This window comes from Podarcis bocagei (assembly GCF_964188305.1).
Source record: "Podarcis bocagei genome assembly, chromosome: 10".
In the NCBI taxonomy this organism is placed as follows: Eukaryota; Metazoa; Chordata; class Lepidosauria; order Squamata; family Lacertidae; genus Podarcis; species Podarcis bocagei.
This window is the reverse complement of record NC_138135.1, coordinates 70304656-70321803: the sequence shown is the minus strand read 5'-3', so window position 1 is coordinate 70321803 and position 17148 is coordinate 70304656. Positions and strand designations below refer to the sequence as shown.

The 17148-nt window shown below is 44.6% G+C and overlaps 1 protein-coding gene across 2 annotated transcripts in view; it reads right to left on the bottom strand.

Annotated features, from left to right (window-relative positions):
- Positions 1-16441, bottom strand: part of LAMB4 (laminin subunit beta 4) — a 64563-nt gene extending 48122 nt beyond the window's left edge. Inside the window, exons 1-3 of one of the 2 annotated variants that reach the window (XM_081211388.1) lie at positions 16308-16441; positions 9981-10099; positions 4562-4722 (exon numbers count right to left, since the gene is read on the bottom strand). In XM_081211388.1, the coding sequence (XP_081067514.1) occupies positions 4562-4722; positions 9981-10026 (207 nt within the window). In that variant the 5' untranslated portion in view covers positions 10027-10099; positions 16308-16441. Of the gene's footprint in view, positions 1-4561; positions 4723-9980; positions 10100-15162; positions 15361-16307 lie in introns of those variants that run through there. The other variant, XM_081211387.1, reaches the window with a different exon arrangement.
- Positions 16442-17148: the final 707 nt, after the last annotated feature.

The window sequence follows — 17148 nt, the reverse complement described above, 5'->3', positions numbered from 1 at the left end:
TACTATTTCTGGGTTAGCGGAGTCTGTAACCTGAAGCGTATGTAACCCGAGGTACCACTGCACTGGCATTGTTGAGATGCTATTCCGAGAACTGGGAAGCATCTAAGTTAGCTCTGAGCATCGGAGATCCTTGGAGAAATTAAGCAAGGAATGGGGAGATGGACCATACATAGTGGGCTTCCTAGATTGCAAACAGAGGCAAGAGGTTGCTTTAAGTGTTTGGGATGGATGAGGCTAATCTGCCTTCTCGAAAAATGAAAGGGATAAATCTGACCAACAACCACCCCCCCCCCAGTGAAAGAAGGGGGCACTGAAGCCCAGATAAGAGATTAGACCGGTCCTTGTTCACTAATTCTCCTTTCTCCAGTACTGATTTCTGTGCATTGGCCTGTACAGAGGGAAGTAGCTTAGCCGGGGATATTTATCTGCTGCCAAACAGTGTAGGAAATACTGAAATTTGTTGCTTGGAGTTCATAGGGAAATTTCCATTGTATGCAGTGGGGCTTAGTACTGAATACGCTTAAAGCTACAGTCCTATGCCCACTTAAGCGTGTAGACCACTGAAACCAATAGGGCTTAATATTTCTGAATAAGCATGCATCAGATCAGGCTGCAAACAGCAACAGCCTCAGTTATACTTGACCTCAGACAGGAAGTCTGAGCCCTGATTTAAAGGTAAAGGGACCCCTGACCATTAGGTCCAGTCACGGACGACTCTGGGGTTGCGGCACTCATCTCGCTTTATTGGCCGAGGGTCAGCTTCCAGGTCATGTGGCCAGCATGACTAAGCCGCTTCTGGCGAACCAGAGCAGCGCACGGAAACGCTGTTTACCTTCCCGCCGGAGCGGTACCTATTTATCTACTTGCACTTTGACGTGCTTTCAAACTGCTAGGTTGGCAGGAGCAGGGACGGAGCAACAGGAGCTCACTCTGTCGCAGGGATTCAAACCACCGACCTTCTGATCGGCAAGCCCTAGGGTCTGTGGTTCAACCCACAGCGCCACCCGCGTCCCTGAGCCTTGATTACAACTTGTTATATTGAAAGGGGTAGGGGAGATGCCTATACAGTGGTACCTCGGGTTAAGTACTTAATTCGTTCCGGAGGTCCGTTCTTAACCTGAAACCATTTTTAACCTGAGGAATCACTTTAGCTAATGGGGCCTCCCGCTGCCGCTGGAGCATGATTTCTGTTCTCATCCTGAAGCAAAGTTCTTAACCCGAGGTACTATTTCTGGGTTAGCGGAGTCTGTAACCTGAAGCGTATGTAACCCGAGGTACCAGTGTATTGTAGCTGAGGATGATTAAAAAACAACAACCCTTCAGTGCTCCTAGTCCAAACAGGAGACCTAAGGATATGTCATAAGATCAACTATTCTTATCTCAACTTTCTCTCTTTCTCTTTTTTTGGAAAGAGTTAAAAGTTTAAAGTGGTGACAAATGATTGAGTGTCGGACTGTGTAGGAAGCCACTTGCCTTGAAGTCAGGCAGAGTTTAGGGAAGAAATTCCTTTATGACAAATTAAAAGCATTCAAGGATGATTAATGTGATGCAGCAAAATTTAAATGTATGGATTATTCAGGGATGAATGGGCGGAAAGCCTCTTTAACAAGTTTAGGCTTTGATTGTCAAAATGCCTCCTAGATAATTGTTTTAATCATGCAAGCACCAATAACATATTTACGAGTATGGTTCTGATTTAGTGGTTTTCATGATTACGCTGAAAATTATCCGGTATTAAAGGGAACAGACTATATAGGATCTTGCGTGGTCCGTGGAGTCTTTATGGCAGGGGAAGCCAACATGGTACCCTCCAGATGTCATGGACTACAATCCCCATCATTCCTGGCCGCTGGCCATGCTAACTGGGGCTGATGGGAATTGTAGTCCAAAACACCTGGCGGGTGCCAAATTGCCCTACCCCTGCTGTATGGAGCTTTGGAGCCCAGTGAATATATTTCAAGGTTTGCATATAATCAAAGTATTCAACAGTTTGTTCGTGTGTGTCAGGCCTAGGCTGGATAGATACAAAAGAGGTGAGCAACCCACACCTGCTTAAATTACTGCTTCAGCACAGATATTAAGGGTGCAGGAATCCTGTCCTCTTTTGCAACTGGTCACTCTTATTATTATTATTATTATTATTTTAAAGTAAATTTTATTAGTATTTTCCACACAACACAAAACGAAAAACGAAAAACAACAATACACAAAAACAAACATATGAAAAACAAATCCAAATCTTACAAATTAATAGTATAAACACTAGAAAGGAAAACAAACGTTGGCTTCCACCAATCCCACAGCACCTTCCTTTACCTCTCATTGTATCTTCCTGTTTTCCTTATCATCTTGATCCTAGCATCTAAATATATATCCCTCTTTCTTATTCTCTCACTTCACAAGGCTATTGCAGACTCAGCCAGATTTCTGTCCTCGAACCTTGTCTTTTAAGGCATTCGTTTAGGCACTCCCATTCCTTTTTCACTACACTTTTTGGTTTTTGTCTTATTATATCTGGCAGTTTGGCTAACTCTAAGTATGGTCACCCTTATTCAGGCCTCAGGTGCATTAATTTAAATTCAGCCTTAGTTTCGGTTCTTCTGTCTAAACCAGGGATGGGGAACTATTGGCTATTGCTAGACTCCATCTCCTATCAGAAAAGGTCCATGACTAACAGTCCACAAAAGTCTTCCCTGCAATGAATTTATCTAGCCCTTTTTAAAAGCTGTGTAAGCTACTGGCCATCTCCACATCTTGCAGTAGTAAATTCTGTATGTTAATGATATACTAGCATGAAATAGTACGACGTTTCCTCTGTTCTGAGCCTACCGCCCATCAGTTAAATTGGCCGCACTTGAGACATCGCAGTTTCTGACAGCAAATATACTGACAGTCGTCCAATGAATTGATCGTTAGTAGGTTTGCTACTAATGATCATTAGGGGAGGAAATCACACTTCAAAGAGCTATTGGTGCTCTTCCCCCAGCCTCCCTTCTCAGGTTAATTTAGGTACCGTATTTTTCGCTCTATAAGATGCACCAGACCACAAGACGCACCTAGTTTTTGGAGGAGGAAAACAAGAAAAAAAATATTCTGAATCTCAGAAGCCAGAACAGCAAGAGGGATCGCTGTGCAGTGAAAGCAGCAATCCCTCTTGCTGTTCTGGCTTCTGGGATAGCTGCGCAGCCTACATTCGCTCCTTAAGACGCACACACATTTCCCCTTACTTTTTAGGAGGGAAAAAGTGAGTCTTATAGAGCAAAAAATACGGTAATATGTGTGCACAGCATATGTTCCCATGGGCTGTTGTGTTCTGTGTGGACATAAAACCCAGTGCGTTGAAAATAAACATTAGCACACAGCTAGGAGTACTGTAGGCACAACCCGGGCATGAGACGTGTTGCAACTGCCTCTTGCATTTTTAGCACCATTCGGTTTTCAGTCCTATTTATAGGACTGAGACACCAAATGAGCATTTGCAAAAGGTGGAGTCCCTGCAGGTGTGCATAGACAGGTATTACCTGGTGCTACCTCCTTCTAAGCAAAAGGTAATGTGACAAGCATCTGCATGCCTGCTTAGCAAAGTTTACCAGGTAGCATTGATTCCTGAGCTCGCAAGTCCTCCTGCAAATGGTTTGTTTTCTTTTGCTCTTTTAACCATGCTGAAGGGGGGAAATCAATACAGGGTTTTAATCTAGCAGCAATTGTAAGTTTCCAACACCCCTGATCCAGAAGCTCTATGCATATGCAAGTTCAGTGCTGTAGATGGAGCATTTCACTTCGAAGAAAACCCTGCAAGTATTCCAAACTGCTTCAGCAGTTTTTGGTCACAACGCTGCGTACTTCTGAATAATGCAAAAATAAATAGGGATTCCAACAAAGCATCGAAACAAACTGGACAAGACAAGACAGGTTGTCAGGCAGGTTGTGGAAGCAGTGAGCATTTCCCCAATCAAACTCACTTTAGAGAAGCTTCCCCCTTCCAAAAATCATTTGCTGTGCAGCTGAGACCGGGGACAGTTTTCAGCCAGTGAGCCGCAATGTCATTGTAGGTAGTCTTTGGAACAGCAGGACACATGGCGCTGGGGGATGGGGAGGGGCTCAGATGCAAAACTGGGTGACTCCTCTTGCCAAACAGCTACATCCCAGCCACACAAAGGTACACACACACACACACACACACCATTCTCCATCCAGGCCAACAAAGCATTGAAACAAACCGGACAAGACAAGACAGGTTGTCAGGCAGGTTGTGGAAGCAGTGACCATTTTCCCGACCAAACTCAAGAAGCTCCCCACATGCTCTTAGAAAGCCGGTTTAAAGAAGGCGTAAACTGGAAGAGGACTCTGGCTGGATGTTACAGACTCTCTAGGGCAGACTTCCTCAAACTCGGCCCTCCAGATGTTTTTGGCCTACAACTCCCATGATCCCTAGCTAGGACCAGTGGTCAGGGATGATGGGAATTGTAGTCTCAAAACACCTGGAGGGCCGAGGTTGAGGAAGCCTGCTCTAGGGCTATTTCCCGTTTAAACGTTGGAGCGATATATAAAATAAACTCACCTCCAGGTAGCCGATAATGCAGTATTTTTGAGGCTCAAACAGTCCGCACGTGGATGAAGCTGTTAGGCTGTCACCGCGACCCACAAGTAGATCTCCAACAGGCTGGTGACAGAAACCATTTTCACAGGGATTCTGGCCAAGCAGGAAGTCTGTCAGCAGGGCTGTCCACAAAAGAAAGATGAAGCATAGTAAATGTTATTTGGACTGGCACTTATGCGACAGCAAGGAGCGAAGGCAGGGGCCTGCCAGGCTGGCACACGTCTTTATGATAATTTCCTCTCCGGGCAGCCGCTAGCCGTCAAGGAGCTGCTTGTGTGCAGTTGTTGAGAATGCACCTTTCAAAGCACATGGCTTTAGGCTATGGGAAATAAGATCATCAGTCTGATAGCTCTTGGTCTCCACGTTGGAATCTCAAAGAAATAAGAAGAAAGCCTCAAAGTCTGCACACCCAGGATACCTTTAAAGGTGTTGAAATTTCGGGAGGTTGGATAGTTACAGTGGAAGGGTCTTGGGAGTGGGGTACACATTTTATTCTTTTTTATTTATTCTTATTACTTTGTCAAAATAAAAAAATGGAAAATGAAAAGGAAGAACTTTCTGATAGTAAGAGCTGTTCGACAGTGGAACCTTCTCTCTCCCTCAGGAGGTTGTGGACTTTCCTTGCTTGAAGGTTGTAAGCAGAGGTTGAATGGTCAACTGTCATGGATGCTTTAGCTGAGATTCCTGCGTAGCAGGCATTTTGACTAGATTACCCTTGTGCATCCCTTCCAACTTTATGATTCTATGAAATCTCGAGGGGTCTTTTTGTGTGGGGAGGTGCCAAACACATTTAGTGTGCTTCTTTTAAGCCTTCAGCAATCTGTGAAGGGCACTAGGAATTTTTTTTATTATCTCCAAACAAAACTCAAACGTTCAGTCTCATATGGAGAGAAATACCGTATTTTTCCGTGTATTAGACGAAGTCTTTTGACCAAAAATCATGTCAAAAAACTGGGGTCGTCCAATACACAGATAATGGTATGGGGTAAGAAGCGGTACGCCTGCCAGCCAGCCGGTTGGCAGGAGCGCAACTTCCCCCAATGCTGCAGTGAGCAGGAAACGATCTAGGGAGTGTTTCCTGCCCGCAGCTACATGAGGGGAGAAGCTCAACAACTTTGGGCCATCTCCCCTCATTTTCTTAAAATTGGGGGGGGTGTCTTATACATGGGGGTATCTTATAGATGGAAAAATACAGTAATAAGCTACAGTTTAGTACTTTACATGTGCTTTAATATGTATAACTGATAGGTACCGTATTGTTCGCTCTATAGGATGCACCCGACCATAGGATGCACCTTGTTTTAGAGGAAGAGAACAAGAAAAACAAATTCTCTCCCTCTCTGCGCAGCCCCCTTCAGAGAAGCAGGAGGAGAAACTGAGCCCCTTCCACTTCTCCTCCCGCTTCGCTGAAGGGGCGCTACGCAGAGAGGGAGGGGCTGCGCGCGGAGGGGCTGCGCGCGGCTATCCCTGAAGCCTGGAGAGCGAGAGGGGTCGGTGCGCACCGACCCCTCTTGCTCTCCAGGCTTCAGCGAAAGCAACGCCAAGCTTCCGTAGCGCGGCGGGAGCGCTCCCACTGCGCTTCAGAGGCTTCACGTTGCTATCGCTGAAGCCATGGAGCCTGCATTCGCCCCATAAGACACACGCACATTTCCCCTTAATTTTTGGAGGGGGAAAGTGCGTCTTATAGAGCGAAAAATACAGTATGTTTTGTAGCTGTATCTGTGCTTAGCTCATGCTGTGAGCCATCTTGGGTCCTGCACTGGGAGAAAGATGGAGTATAAAACAAACAAACAAAACAAACAAACAAACAAACAAATGTGCATGGAATTAATCTGATACGGTCTTCCCTATAAGGTAGCTAAAACATGCAAGTATGTGTTACCCTCTGCCTTCTGATCTTTCTAAGTAACCTCTCCACCCATGCCTGATTTATCATTATGTAGGACAGGGATGAAGAACCTGTAGCCCTTCAGATGTTGTTATCCTTCAACTTCAAGACATCCCCAGCTAATGGGCAGTGTGAAGTCTACAATGAAGTCTGGGCTCTGATCTTCAACGAGGAGGAGAATAAATAAACCTCAACCATTAGATTTCCGGAGATGTGAAATGTAATAAATGGCATGACAACAACTTGACGGCAAGCCCACCATTCCTAAGGCTTCAATCGGTTCTAACTGAACCCCATAAATAGCCACATTTTCCAAACACTGATCGAAGTTGGGAGAGCCCAGAAAAATGAAATCCAGTTGCTTTGGACAAAGACCTTGCCTGAAATGACTTTGAGCATTTTTCTTCCACTGAGCTAACTTTCCTTTCAGGGATTTTGCTTGTTGAAACATGTTCTCAGCTGAAACACTGAACAGGTCTGGGGCCCTTACAGACTTCTTCTTCTTAGTGCTTCTTGGCTCAACTTGTTATGATGGGGCATGTGAGTGTCTTAGAAGTTTGCACAGGTTGCAAGGAAATCTAGAGATGTTTTTCATACAGTTTTAGAAACACCTGCTCCACACTTATGATGAGATAAGCACGGAAGCTGCCAATTATTTTGTTTACTTCTCAAGACACACTTCTAAAAGTCAACACTCTTTCCCACTGCATGTCTATCTGGGAGGCAAGTCCACTTTCCTGCTGTTTATCCATCTAAGGCCAGTTCTAATGCCAGGCAGCCTCATCTGTCTCACAATAGTTGCTCAATTTTTTAGCACAAGGATATTATTACTGCAAAGAGGATAGATGCAAAAAAACTGAAACAATACAGTGGGCAGCCCCTAAACATTAATATTCTTTTTGAAAAAGGATTCTGCTAAACATACTGTATAACAAGAAATGAAACCCAGAGTATGGAATGGAAGGGATGAACGGAGCAAGACAGATAGAAGCTGGCTCAGTTCTATGCAGAGCTAGGAGAAAAATTTTATGCAGCTTGCATTTCAAGGCAAACCAAAGGTAAAGGTAAAGGGACCCCTGACCATTAGGTCCAGTCGTGACTGACTCTGGGGTTGTGGCGCTCATCTCGCTTTATTGGCCGAGGGAGCCGGCGTACAGCTTCCAGGTCATCTGGCCAGCATGACTAAGCCACTTCTGGCGAACCAGAGCAGCGCACGGAAACGCCATTTACCTTCCCGCCGGAGCAGTACCTATTTATCTACTTGCACTTTGACGTGCTTTCAAACTGCTAGGTTGGCAGGAGCAGGGACCAAGCAATGGGAGCTCACCCCGTCGTGGGGATTCGAACCGCCAACCTTCTAATCGGCAAGTCCTAGGCTCTGTGGTTTAACCCACAGCGCCACCTGCGTCCCGCAAGGCAAACCTACCTACCGGTAATTTGCACCGTCTAAAACAATATGTTAACTAAAACAGAACTATATTTTGAAATCCACACACCTTTGAATTTTGCAATGCGATTCTCCAGCTAATTAATTTGTACAAAAATGCATATACAGTGGTACCTCTGGTTAAGAACTTAATTCATTCCGGAGGTCCGTTCTTAACCTGAAACTGTTCTTAACCTGAAGCACCACTTTATCTAATAGGGCCTCCTGCTACCGCTGCACCGCTGCTGCACAATTTCTCTTCTCATCCTGAAGCAAAGTTCTTAACTCGAGGTACTACTTCCGGGTTAGCGGAGTCTGTAACCTGAAGCGTTTGTAACCCGAGGTACCACTGTACCCAGGGTAAAGTGTGTACAAAATGCATCTGTTTGTGAAAATAATGTTTGATGCATCTTATTAAGGAAAGCTGGTTTGCAAAAAATGTGTATATTAGGCAAAGTTTCATAGAAAAATGTGCAGTTTAGGAGACATTTGCACTAAAATGCTGATTAAATCTCTTGATGACTTATTCTTCACTTCCTCACTTTTTAAAATAGCAAACAGATGAGGAAATGTGGAGAACTAAATTTAAAATCGGGGGAAAAAGAAGAACTGAGAGAAACTGGATATATTTGCCCATCCCTAGCATAGGACAAAGAACATAGTTGAGGCGAAGGCAATGCCTGACCCTCATTCCAGACCCAGGGATCACTTGAGAGGCAAGTAAACTATGCAAGGAAGCTGAAGGGACACGAATACCAAGAAAGCAGTATGAGGTGAGAGGAGACTGAAATAAGCAGCCAAATCTTTGGCTGCAGACCTCTAGGGCTTGAAGAAAAGGATCCCGTAACCAGTCTGAAAAATTGTTTTCTGTAAAAACTATTGGAGGATTGACAAAAAGAAACTACATACAGTGGTACCTCTGGTTGTGAACGGGATCCGTTCCAGAGGCCCGTTCACAACATGAGCAGAACAAAACCAGCGGCGGCACTTCTGCGCATGCGCGAGTTGCGACTCGCCGCTTCTGCGCATGCGCGTGATGTCATTTTGCACGTCTGCGCATGCGCGAGCGGCGAAACCCAGAAGTAACCCCTTCTAGTACTTCCAGGTCGCCACAGGACGCAACCTGAAAAAACGTATCATGAAGCAAACGTAACATGAGGTATGACTGTAGTAAAATTCAAAAGTGAGTAGTGAACAGTACCATTTTGGGTAAGTGTGTGCCACAGGACCAAAGTATGGAGCTTATCTGGGCTACTGCGTCAGGGAACGGGCAACGACACAGTGTGGGATAGACACGCAAGACCACAGCATAGCCAGGTCCAAGAGTTCTCCTGACCCTGTTCAGTTGTGCCACAAAGCGCTGCTCCCCATGTCCATTGTGGCAGCCATCAATAAGTTAAAGCACGGTGGGGGGATCAGCGCTCACCTGACCTCCCAGTGTCTGAGTCGCTGCTGCTGCTTACCAGGAAGGAGAGGGGCAGGGGCAAAGTGGCAGGGAGGTGACTTCCTGGTAAAGAGCAGTGGCTCAAGCGCTGGGATGATTTTAGATCTCCTCGCAGACACAGATAAGTATGTGACCTGGCGTGTAGAACTCTTTGCCGCTAGGAAAATTAGAGCAAATTATATAGCCAAGATAGCCACCAACTGTAAAGGAGATGAATTTATTTGACCCTATCTACATCAAGCTATATTCTATCTTTATCACCAAACTCCGAATATAATTACACATTGTATTAATTAACATTTTATATATATATATTAGTGGCCATGTGACAATTGTAGCCTATAAATTTTATTGTTTAATGTCTTAACCTGTATATTAAGGTACTGTAGGTAATGTCTTGATAACATAAATGTTTTAAGTTTATTGTATTAATCCAGCATATTTTCTTTTAATTGTTGAATGATTCTGTGTACATTGCGGCAGCCTTTGGCTATGTGCAATAAAACTGACTGACTGACAAGTGGCATCCATGCTGCGGGCTGGTCACCCACGTCCCGAAGGAGCTGCAAATGGAGAGATAACAGGGGAAATGACGGAGCGTATTTAAAGTCCTTGAACTTACCGAGTTTGAAAAGGATGGCCAGCGGAAGCCATTTCTTGGTGGGCATCTTTCAGATCTAGACTAAAAACCGACCGTTGTCCGTGTGACGTCCCCCTTTGCCTGAGCATCGGTAGTGGGACCTGGAATGAAAAACGTTAGTATGTTTAAGGCTTCCCAACATTATTATCATGTGTCCAAAATCAGCGCTGCTTTTCTAGAAAAAGAGTTGCTGGAACCAGTGGCGTAGCGTGGGTTGTCAGCACCCGGGGCAAGGCAAGTAATTTGCGCCCCCTAACCCGTGGATTTGCACCCCCTAACCTGTGGATTTGCGCCCCCTAACCCTAACCCCCAGATGATGCGCCAGGTGCGGCCGGCCCCCCCTGCACCCCCCACGCTACGCCACTGGCTGGAACTCACCATGAACACCTCCCTTGATTTCTCAGAATGGCAAGGGCACCCACCTCAGAAGTGCCGGAACCGGGTTTTGTTCCATCCCAGTGCTCTGTCTGTTTTAATTCCCCCCACCTCTGTTTGTTGCCATTACCGAAATTGGTAGGCTCCTGGAGGACCAGAAAAAAATTGCTTGGGGGCTGGGGGAGAGGACCAGGGTCCTCAAACCGGGAGTTAGCAGTTGTTTAAAGGTAAAGGGACACCTAACCATTAGGTCCAGTCGTGTCCGACTCTGGGGTTGCGGTGCTCATCTCGCTTTATTGGCCGAGGGAGCTGGCGTACAGCTTCTGGGTCATGTGGCCAGCATGACTAAGTCGCTTCTGGCGAACCAGAGCAGTGGACGGAAACATCGTTTACCTTCCCGCCGGAGTGGTACCTATTTATCTACTTGCACTTTGACGTGCTTTCAAACTGCTAGGTTGGCAGGAGAAGGGACTGAGCAACAGGAGCTCACTCCGTTGCGGGGATTCGAACCGCCGACCTTCTGATCGGCAAGTCCTAGACTCTGTGGTTTAACCCACAGCGCCACACGCGTCCCCTAGCAGTTGTTTAGTAAAGGTACGCCTGCCCATACGGGCCAGTCGTGTCCGACTCTAGGGTTGTGCGCCCATCTCACTTAAGAGGCCGGGAGCCGGCGCCATCCGAAGACACTTCCAGGTCATGTGGCCAGCATGACGAAGCTGCAGCTGGTGAGCCAGCACCAGCGCCGCACACGGAAACACCGTTTACCTTCCAGCTATAAAGCGGTACCTATTTTCTACTTGCACTTAGGAGTGCTTTCGAACTGCTAGGTGGACAGGAGCTGGGACCGAATGACGGGAGCTCACCCCGCCACGGGGATTCGAACCGCCAACCTTCTGATCAGCAACTCCTAGGCACTGAGGTTTTACCCACAGCGCCACCCGCGTCCCCAGCAGTTGTTTAAGTAATAGTAATTATTATTTTTGTTTTAAATGATAGCAAACATATAATTGTACGTATAATAAACATATACAGTGGTACCTCGGGTTAAGTACTTAATTCGTTCCAGAGGTCCGTTCTTAACCTGAAACTGTTCTTAACCTGAAGCACCACTTTAGATAATGGGGCCTCTTGCTGCTGCTGCGCCGCCGGAGCACGATTTCTGTTCTCATCCTGAAGCAAAGTTCTTAACCCGAGGTACTATTTCTGGGTTAGCGGAGTCTGTAAACTGAAGCGTATGTAACCTGAAGTGTATGTAACCTGAGGTACCACTGTAGATTAATTTTGTGCAGACTTATGTTTATGCCCGAAATCTTTTAAGTACCTAGCTAAACTGCTGCTCAACAGTCAGTCCCATAGTCAGATAGGAGCTGGGTTAATACATTGATTTTGTGCCTGCAAAATCTTTTGTCATCTGCTTTGATTTTTTCTTAAATCAAGCGGTGTATAAATTACAGGACATAAATAAAAAGAAGTAATAATAACACATCATGTTTCGTTTCCACGCTGTTCCTGCTTTTTCTCCCACAGAGGTTTATATTGCATGGGCTTAGATGGATTTCTGCACTGTTGGAAAGGAAGTTATTCTGCACACACAAACAGTGAGTTATCCCTGAAAGTCTCATGAAGCTGCTACATTATAATTACTTAAATGTCTGCCCCACCCTTCCTGAGCCCACGACTTGCCATCCAACCCAATTAAAAGCATTACGAAACTTTAAAACGCTTAAAAACACATTTTAACACAGCAATCTATCCAAGCGCAGCGGTTCTAAGCTAGCAGGAAACCATTGTCTTTCAGTACCAAATGCCTGGGTGAACAGAAATGTCTTCAGATGATTGAGATGGGGGCAAACACAGCTCACCAGGGAGGGAGTTCCATCATTGGGATCCCACCACGAAGAAGGCCCTGCTGTAGGTCACAGCTCCCTAGGCCAGTGTTTCCCAACCTTTTTTGGACAAAGGCACACTTGTTTCATGAAAAAAATCTCGAGGCACACCACCATTAGAAAATGTTTAAAAAATTAACTCTGTGCCTATATTGACTATATATAAAGTAACTCTCTTTAATAGGAATCAATGAAGGCATATTCTACATATGTAGCTGAAATAGTCGAAAAAATTCTGAGTTGTAAGAATGGGCTTGTATCATGCCAGATGGGGAAAGGTCACTTTTTACTTATGTTTAAAAAAAAAAAAAAAAAAAAAGTAACAGCATAGAAGGTAATGGTTAGGCTAGCATCCCTCTTCCAAATATGCTAGGTTTTTATTTGCAGGGACTGTTCTACATGGGAAAGCATTCAGCACTGTCATTCTCCCATCTGCCATCTGAATTGGTACTATTCTGGGTCAACTTACTCTGCTGCATGTGTAGATGAAAATGGCACCAAGTGTGGGGGAGGGGGCAGAACAGGTTTCAGATACAGGATATTAAGCATACACGTACTTCAGATTGAACTGGTTGCTTGCTTTGCAAGTTTTCATTTCCCAAATGACTGCCTTGGCAAGCGCAATACCTACCAGGCTCAACGCCGGTCTCGCGCTGCCGCTTCCCGCGCTCTCAAGGACCCGGGAGGAGGAAGGCGTGAAGGGAATCCCAAAGGCGTGAAAACCTCGCGCATGCGCAGGCCTTCCGCCTGCAACAGCCCAGTAGGCCGGCCGAAGCGAGCGGCGATGGGATGTGGGAGGGAGCTCGCTCGCCGCCCCGCGTGTGCCTATGTGGGGCACGTTACAGCCCCGTGACGTCAGCGCCACGCAGACGGCGAGAGCCCCGCGCTGGGTGGCCTCTCCTTGCCGCCGCCGCCCCGCCTCTCGCCGCCCGACTCGCCCGCCTCCCTCCCACGGCACACCAGGCAACGTCTCGCGGCACACTAGTGTGCCGCGGAACACCGGTTGGGAAACACTGCCCTAGGCAACACCCATTAGGCACATGACTAGTGGATGCCGCGGCCATTGGTGGCATGTCACATGACATTTCACACAATGACGCCAAATCACTTGTCTCGCCATTTACAAATATAACCGTGAACCCAAGCAAGAGGCTAGTTCTTTCAACATGCAGATCTCTTAAATTTAATAGTCTTATTATTTAATCTTACTAGAAAATCATCCCATTCCAGGCATGAAAGTGTTCAAGGATCTGGAAAGTGAGCGAGGTCCCAGCTAAAGAGCACTAGCAACTTAAGTTGACAGAAAATGCACAACTTGCAGATTTAACATACAGAAGAAGAGAGCAAGAAGAATATACGTTTAAAGAAGATTGGAAAACATTTATTGAGTATATGGAAAATGACTGTGTACAGCTGAAAACGCTGGCAGCGTTAAGATAAATTCAACAGAGTAAAGAATTATTGATGGATGTAAAAGTGGAAAATTGATTTGAATGGTTATACTAAAACATGCAAGGATGTAGAATATGTAAAATGAACCATGGAAAGAAAAGAAGGGTATTTTAAAGTTTGTAAAATGCTTATTTGAAATTGTAAAACAGAAAATTTAATAAAAAATATTATTAAAAAAGAAAGTGTTCAAAGATCTCTTAAAAGCAGAATGGATGTCAATAAATTTCAAGCGAGGGGAAGAAAGTCACACACAAAATATTCATTATTACATATTGGAACAAATGGAGAAGTTCTGATGGGGAACCGTGCAAATGCTTGAGGTCTCAAGCCTAGAACGGCAATACTAAAGGAAAAGAAGTGCTATTAATTACAGTGATACAATACATCTGCACCACACAAAGAGAAAAATGCAAAATGACCCCTGTCAAAGTCGCATGTGATGGATAAAGGCATTTCTAACTGAACTCCAGCTTCTTCTGCAAGCTTATACAGTATGTAGCTCTTGAGAACTCCTGGAACATTAATAAACATGTTAACTTTGTTCAAAAGGAAGCAAAAGATTCTTCCAGGAAACATGTTGTGTTTTTCAGTGGAAAGAAATATGGACCATCACAAGAAAGTAACTATGATTTTTTTTTTTTTTGCTAAGATGAGGAATTGATTCCAATTGATTCAGAAAGGAGCATCCTTGCTCAGATAAGTGCACAGGATGGGTGCTAATAATATAATACTTTCTTCCAATGTTTCTTTTATTTTATTTTTGTGGTGGGAGGAAAATTATTAATAGAAAACACGAGAACGTTATACTAGACTTTTCACTATCACAGAACCACTGAGCACTAATGGCAAAATTACATTTGATGAAATAAGGAGATCTGTACAACACTGGTCTTCAAACCAGTGGGCCAGAACTCAAGGAAGCCCTACTCACCATTCAAATATATGGTAAAAGTTTAAGAAACAGGTCCCCAATGGCATGTTTGGGTTTAAAGTGGGTCTGAAAAGGTTGAAGACGCCTGCTCTACAATATTAAGTTTTGAATCATTTTGGTTGAAGAGTCTTCATAGCACCATTTCTAAAGAAAGTTTACAGCTGTTGCGGCTAGTAATATTGAAACATAGCAAAGATTCCCCTCATAAGCTGGAAATCCAAAGGAAGTATCGTTGCAAAGTACCAAAGACCCAACACACAGGACCACAACTGAACAACGTGGCAACGTTAGAAAGCTTGGTATGTCAGCTGTAACAATAGGTTTCTGCTATATCGCAATCTTAAGCTGACATTTGACATTAAGATTCTTGTATGTCTAACAATACTTAGAACACAGCACAAGCTAGTGGTCATTAAAGTGTTCTCTCTCCTTATAGGAGAAGCTAGCTTAGCTGGCTTAATGCAGACATCCCATATTCCAACAACTCAGGAAGAACCTTGAAGCTTACAAAATGTCTTACCTGGTCTTTGAATTATAAGCGATTGTAGAAACAGGTACGGCAAAATGAAGGCAGGGAAGTAAAGTCGTAAGTCTCAGATAGAGCTAAAAGAAAGAAAAGTGTTTTCCCCTCAGGCACCTGGGTGTAGATGAAAATGAGAGCTAGTCTAAAACCTGCCAAAGAGGTGATTTGTTAAGCTATCCTGCCTGGATTTTTTTGGCAAAAGCAGATGTATGTATTGAAGACGGCATTAGATTCATCTGTAGGTAAAGTGGGAGGTGTCATTACTTTCACTTAGTTATAGAAGTAATTAGGGGGAAACGCCATTGAAGCATGTGAATTAAGGTTTTCAGAACAGCACTAATAGATTTATAGCATATTATTCACTAACAGCCTCAAACCCGGCATTGCTCATGAATTTTAAGAAATTTAAAAAAATGTGTTTTGAAATCAGTGGTTAAAATCAGAGCACTTTGAAAGGTTCAGACCGTCATTGGGACTCTAAACGGCATCTAATTGACCTAGATTAAAATCTGCTCCTTGATCTCAGGAATCATCATGCAAACTTTGGTTATTATTTTTATAAAAATCTCTTTAAGAGGTGTCCAAATGCTTAGTGAACAAACAAAAAGCTTTCCAAAACCTATAGTAGATTGTGCATCTACTATATTAGACTAGCAGAAAGTTCCTGGTGCTGCCTGGGAATTCCAAGAAACCCAAAAATCTGTGATTTTTAAATGGGTAGTGTAATTTGTGAGTGGAGGGGTTGTGATTGTGCACACATATGCATGCATGCACGCGTGCGCACACACACACACTAATGCTCAGTGCATCTGTTGGCAACCAAACGTAGGTGAAAACCCCCCAACCCCCCACCTCCTGCAGCCTTTTTTGTAACTATCACACCAAAGTCAAATTTCAGTCCGCCATCTTGATTCAAAATGGCGCCCAATGTCCAAACATAGACAAAGACCACCACCTCCACCTTGGGAATCTTTGTGCCAAGCTGGGTGACAAATAACTCAAGAGGCAACCAGACTGGCACAATTGTGACCTGTCACACCGAAGAGGCAACAGAACTGTAGTCCCAACAACATCTTAGGATGGTACCAGCTTGGCAGTCCTGTGTCAAATTCTCTATCTCTATAGTGTGTCATCAAACTTACTCTGTGTCCTTGCATTCTTACGTGCTCTGTGTTTCCTCACCTCTGCTGCACATGAAGAAGTCTCAACAGCTATGTAAATTACATGTAGAGAGAAGTGAAATTCATGCTCCATGGGCCCCATAGATATTGCAGATTCTGCGGAAAACAACAAATTGCATTTTAAGCAATTTTGTTCTACAACAAAACCAACGTCATTCAATCATAGAATCATAGAATTATAGAGTTGGAAGAGACCACAAGGGCCATCGAGTCCAACCCCCTGCCAAGCAGGAAACACCATCAGAGCACTCCTGACATATGGTTGTCAAGCCTCTGCTTAAAGACCTCCAAAGAAGGAGACTCCACCACACTCCTTGGCAACAAATTCCACTGTCGAACAGCTCTTACTGTCAGGAAGTTCTTCCTAATGTTTAGGTGGAATCTTCTTTCTTGTAGTTTGGATCCATTGCTCCGTGTCCGCTTCTCTGGAGCAGCAGAAAACAACAACAACAACAACAACAATAGTAATAATAATAATAATAATAATAATAATAATAATAATAATAATTTATTATTTATACCCCGCCCATCTGGCTGGGCCTCCCCAGCCACTCTGGGCGGCTTCCATAAAAACCAAAAATACAGTAAAATATCACATGTTAAAAACTTCCCTGAACAGGGCTGCCTTAAGATGTCTTCTGAATGTCAGGTAGTTGTTTATCGCTTTGACATCTGCTGGAAGGGCGTTCCACAGGGCGGGCGCCACTACCGAGAAGGCCCTCTGCCTGGTTCCCTGTAGCTTTGCTTCTCGCAATGAGGGAACCGCCAGAAGGCCCTCGGCGCTGGACCTCAGCGCCCGGGC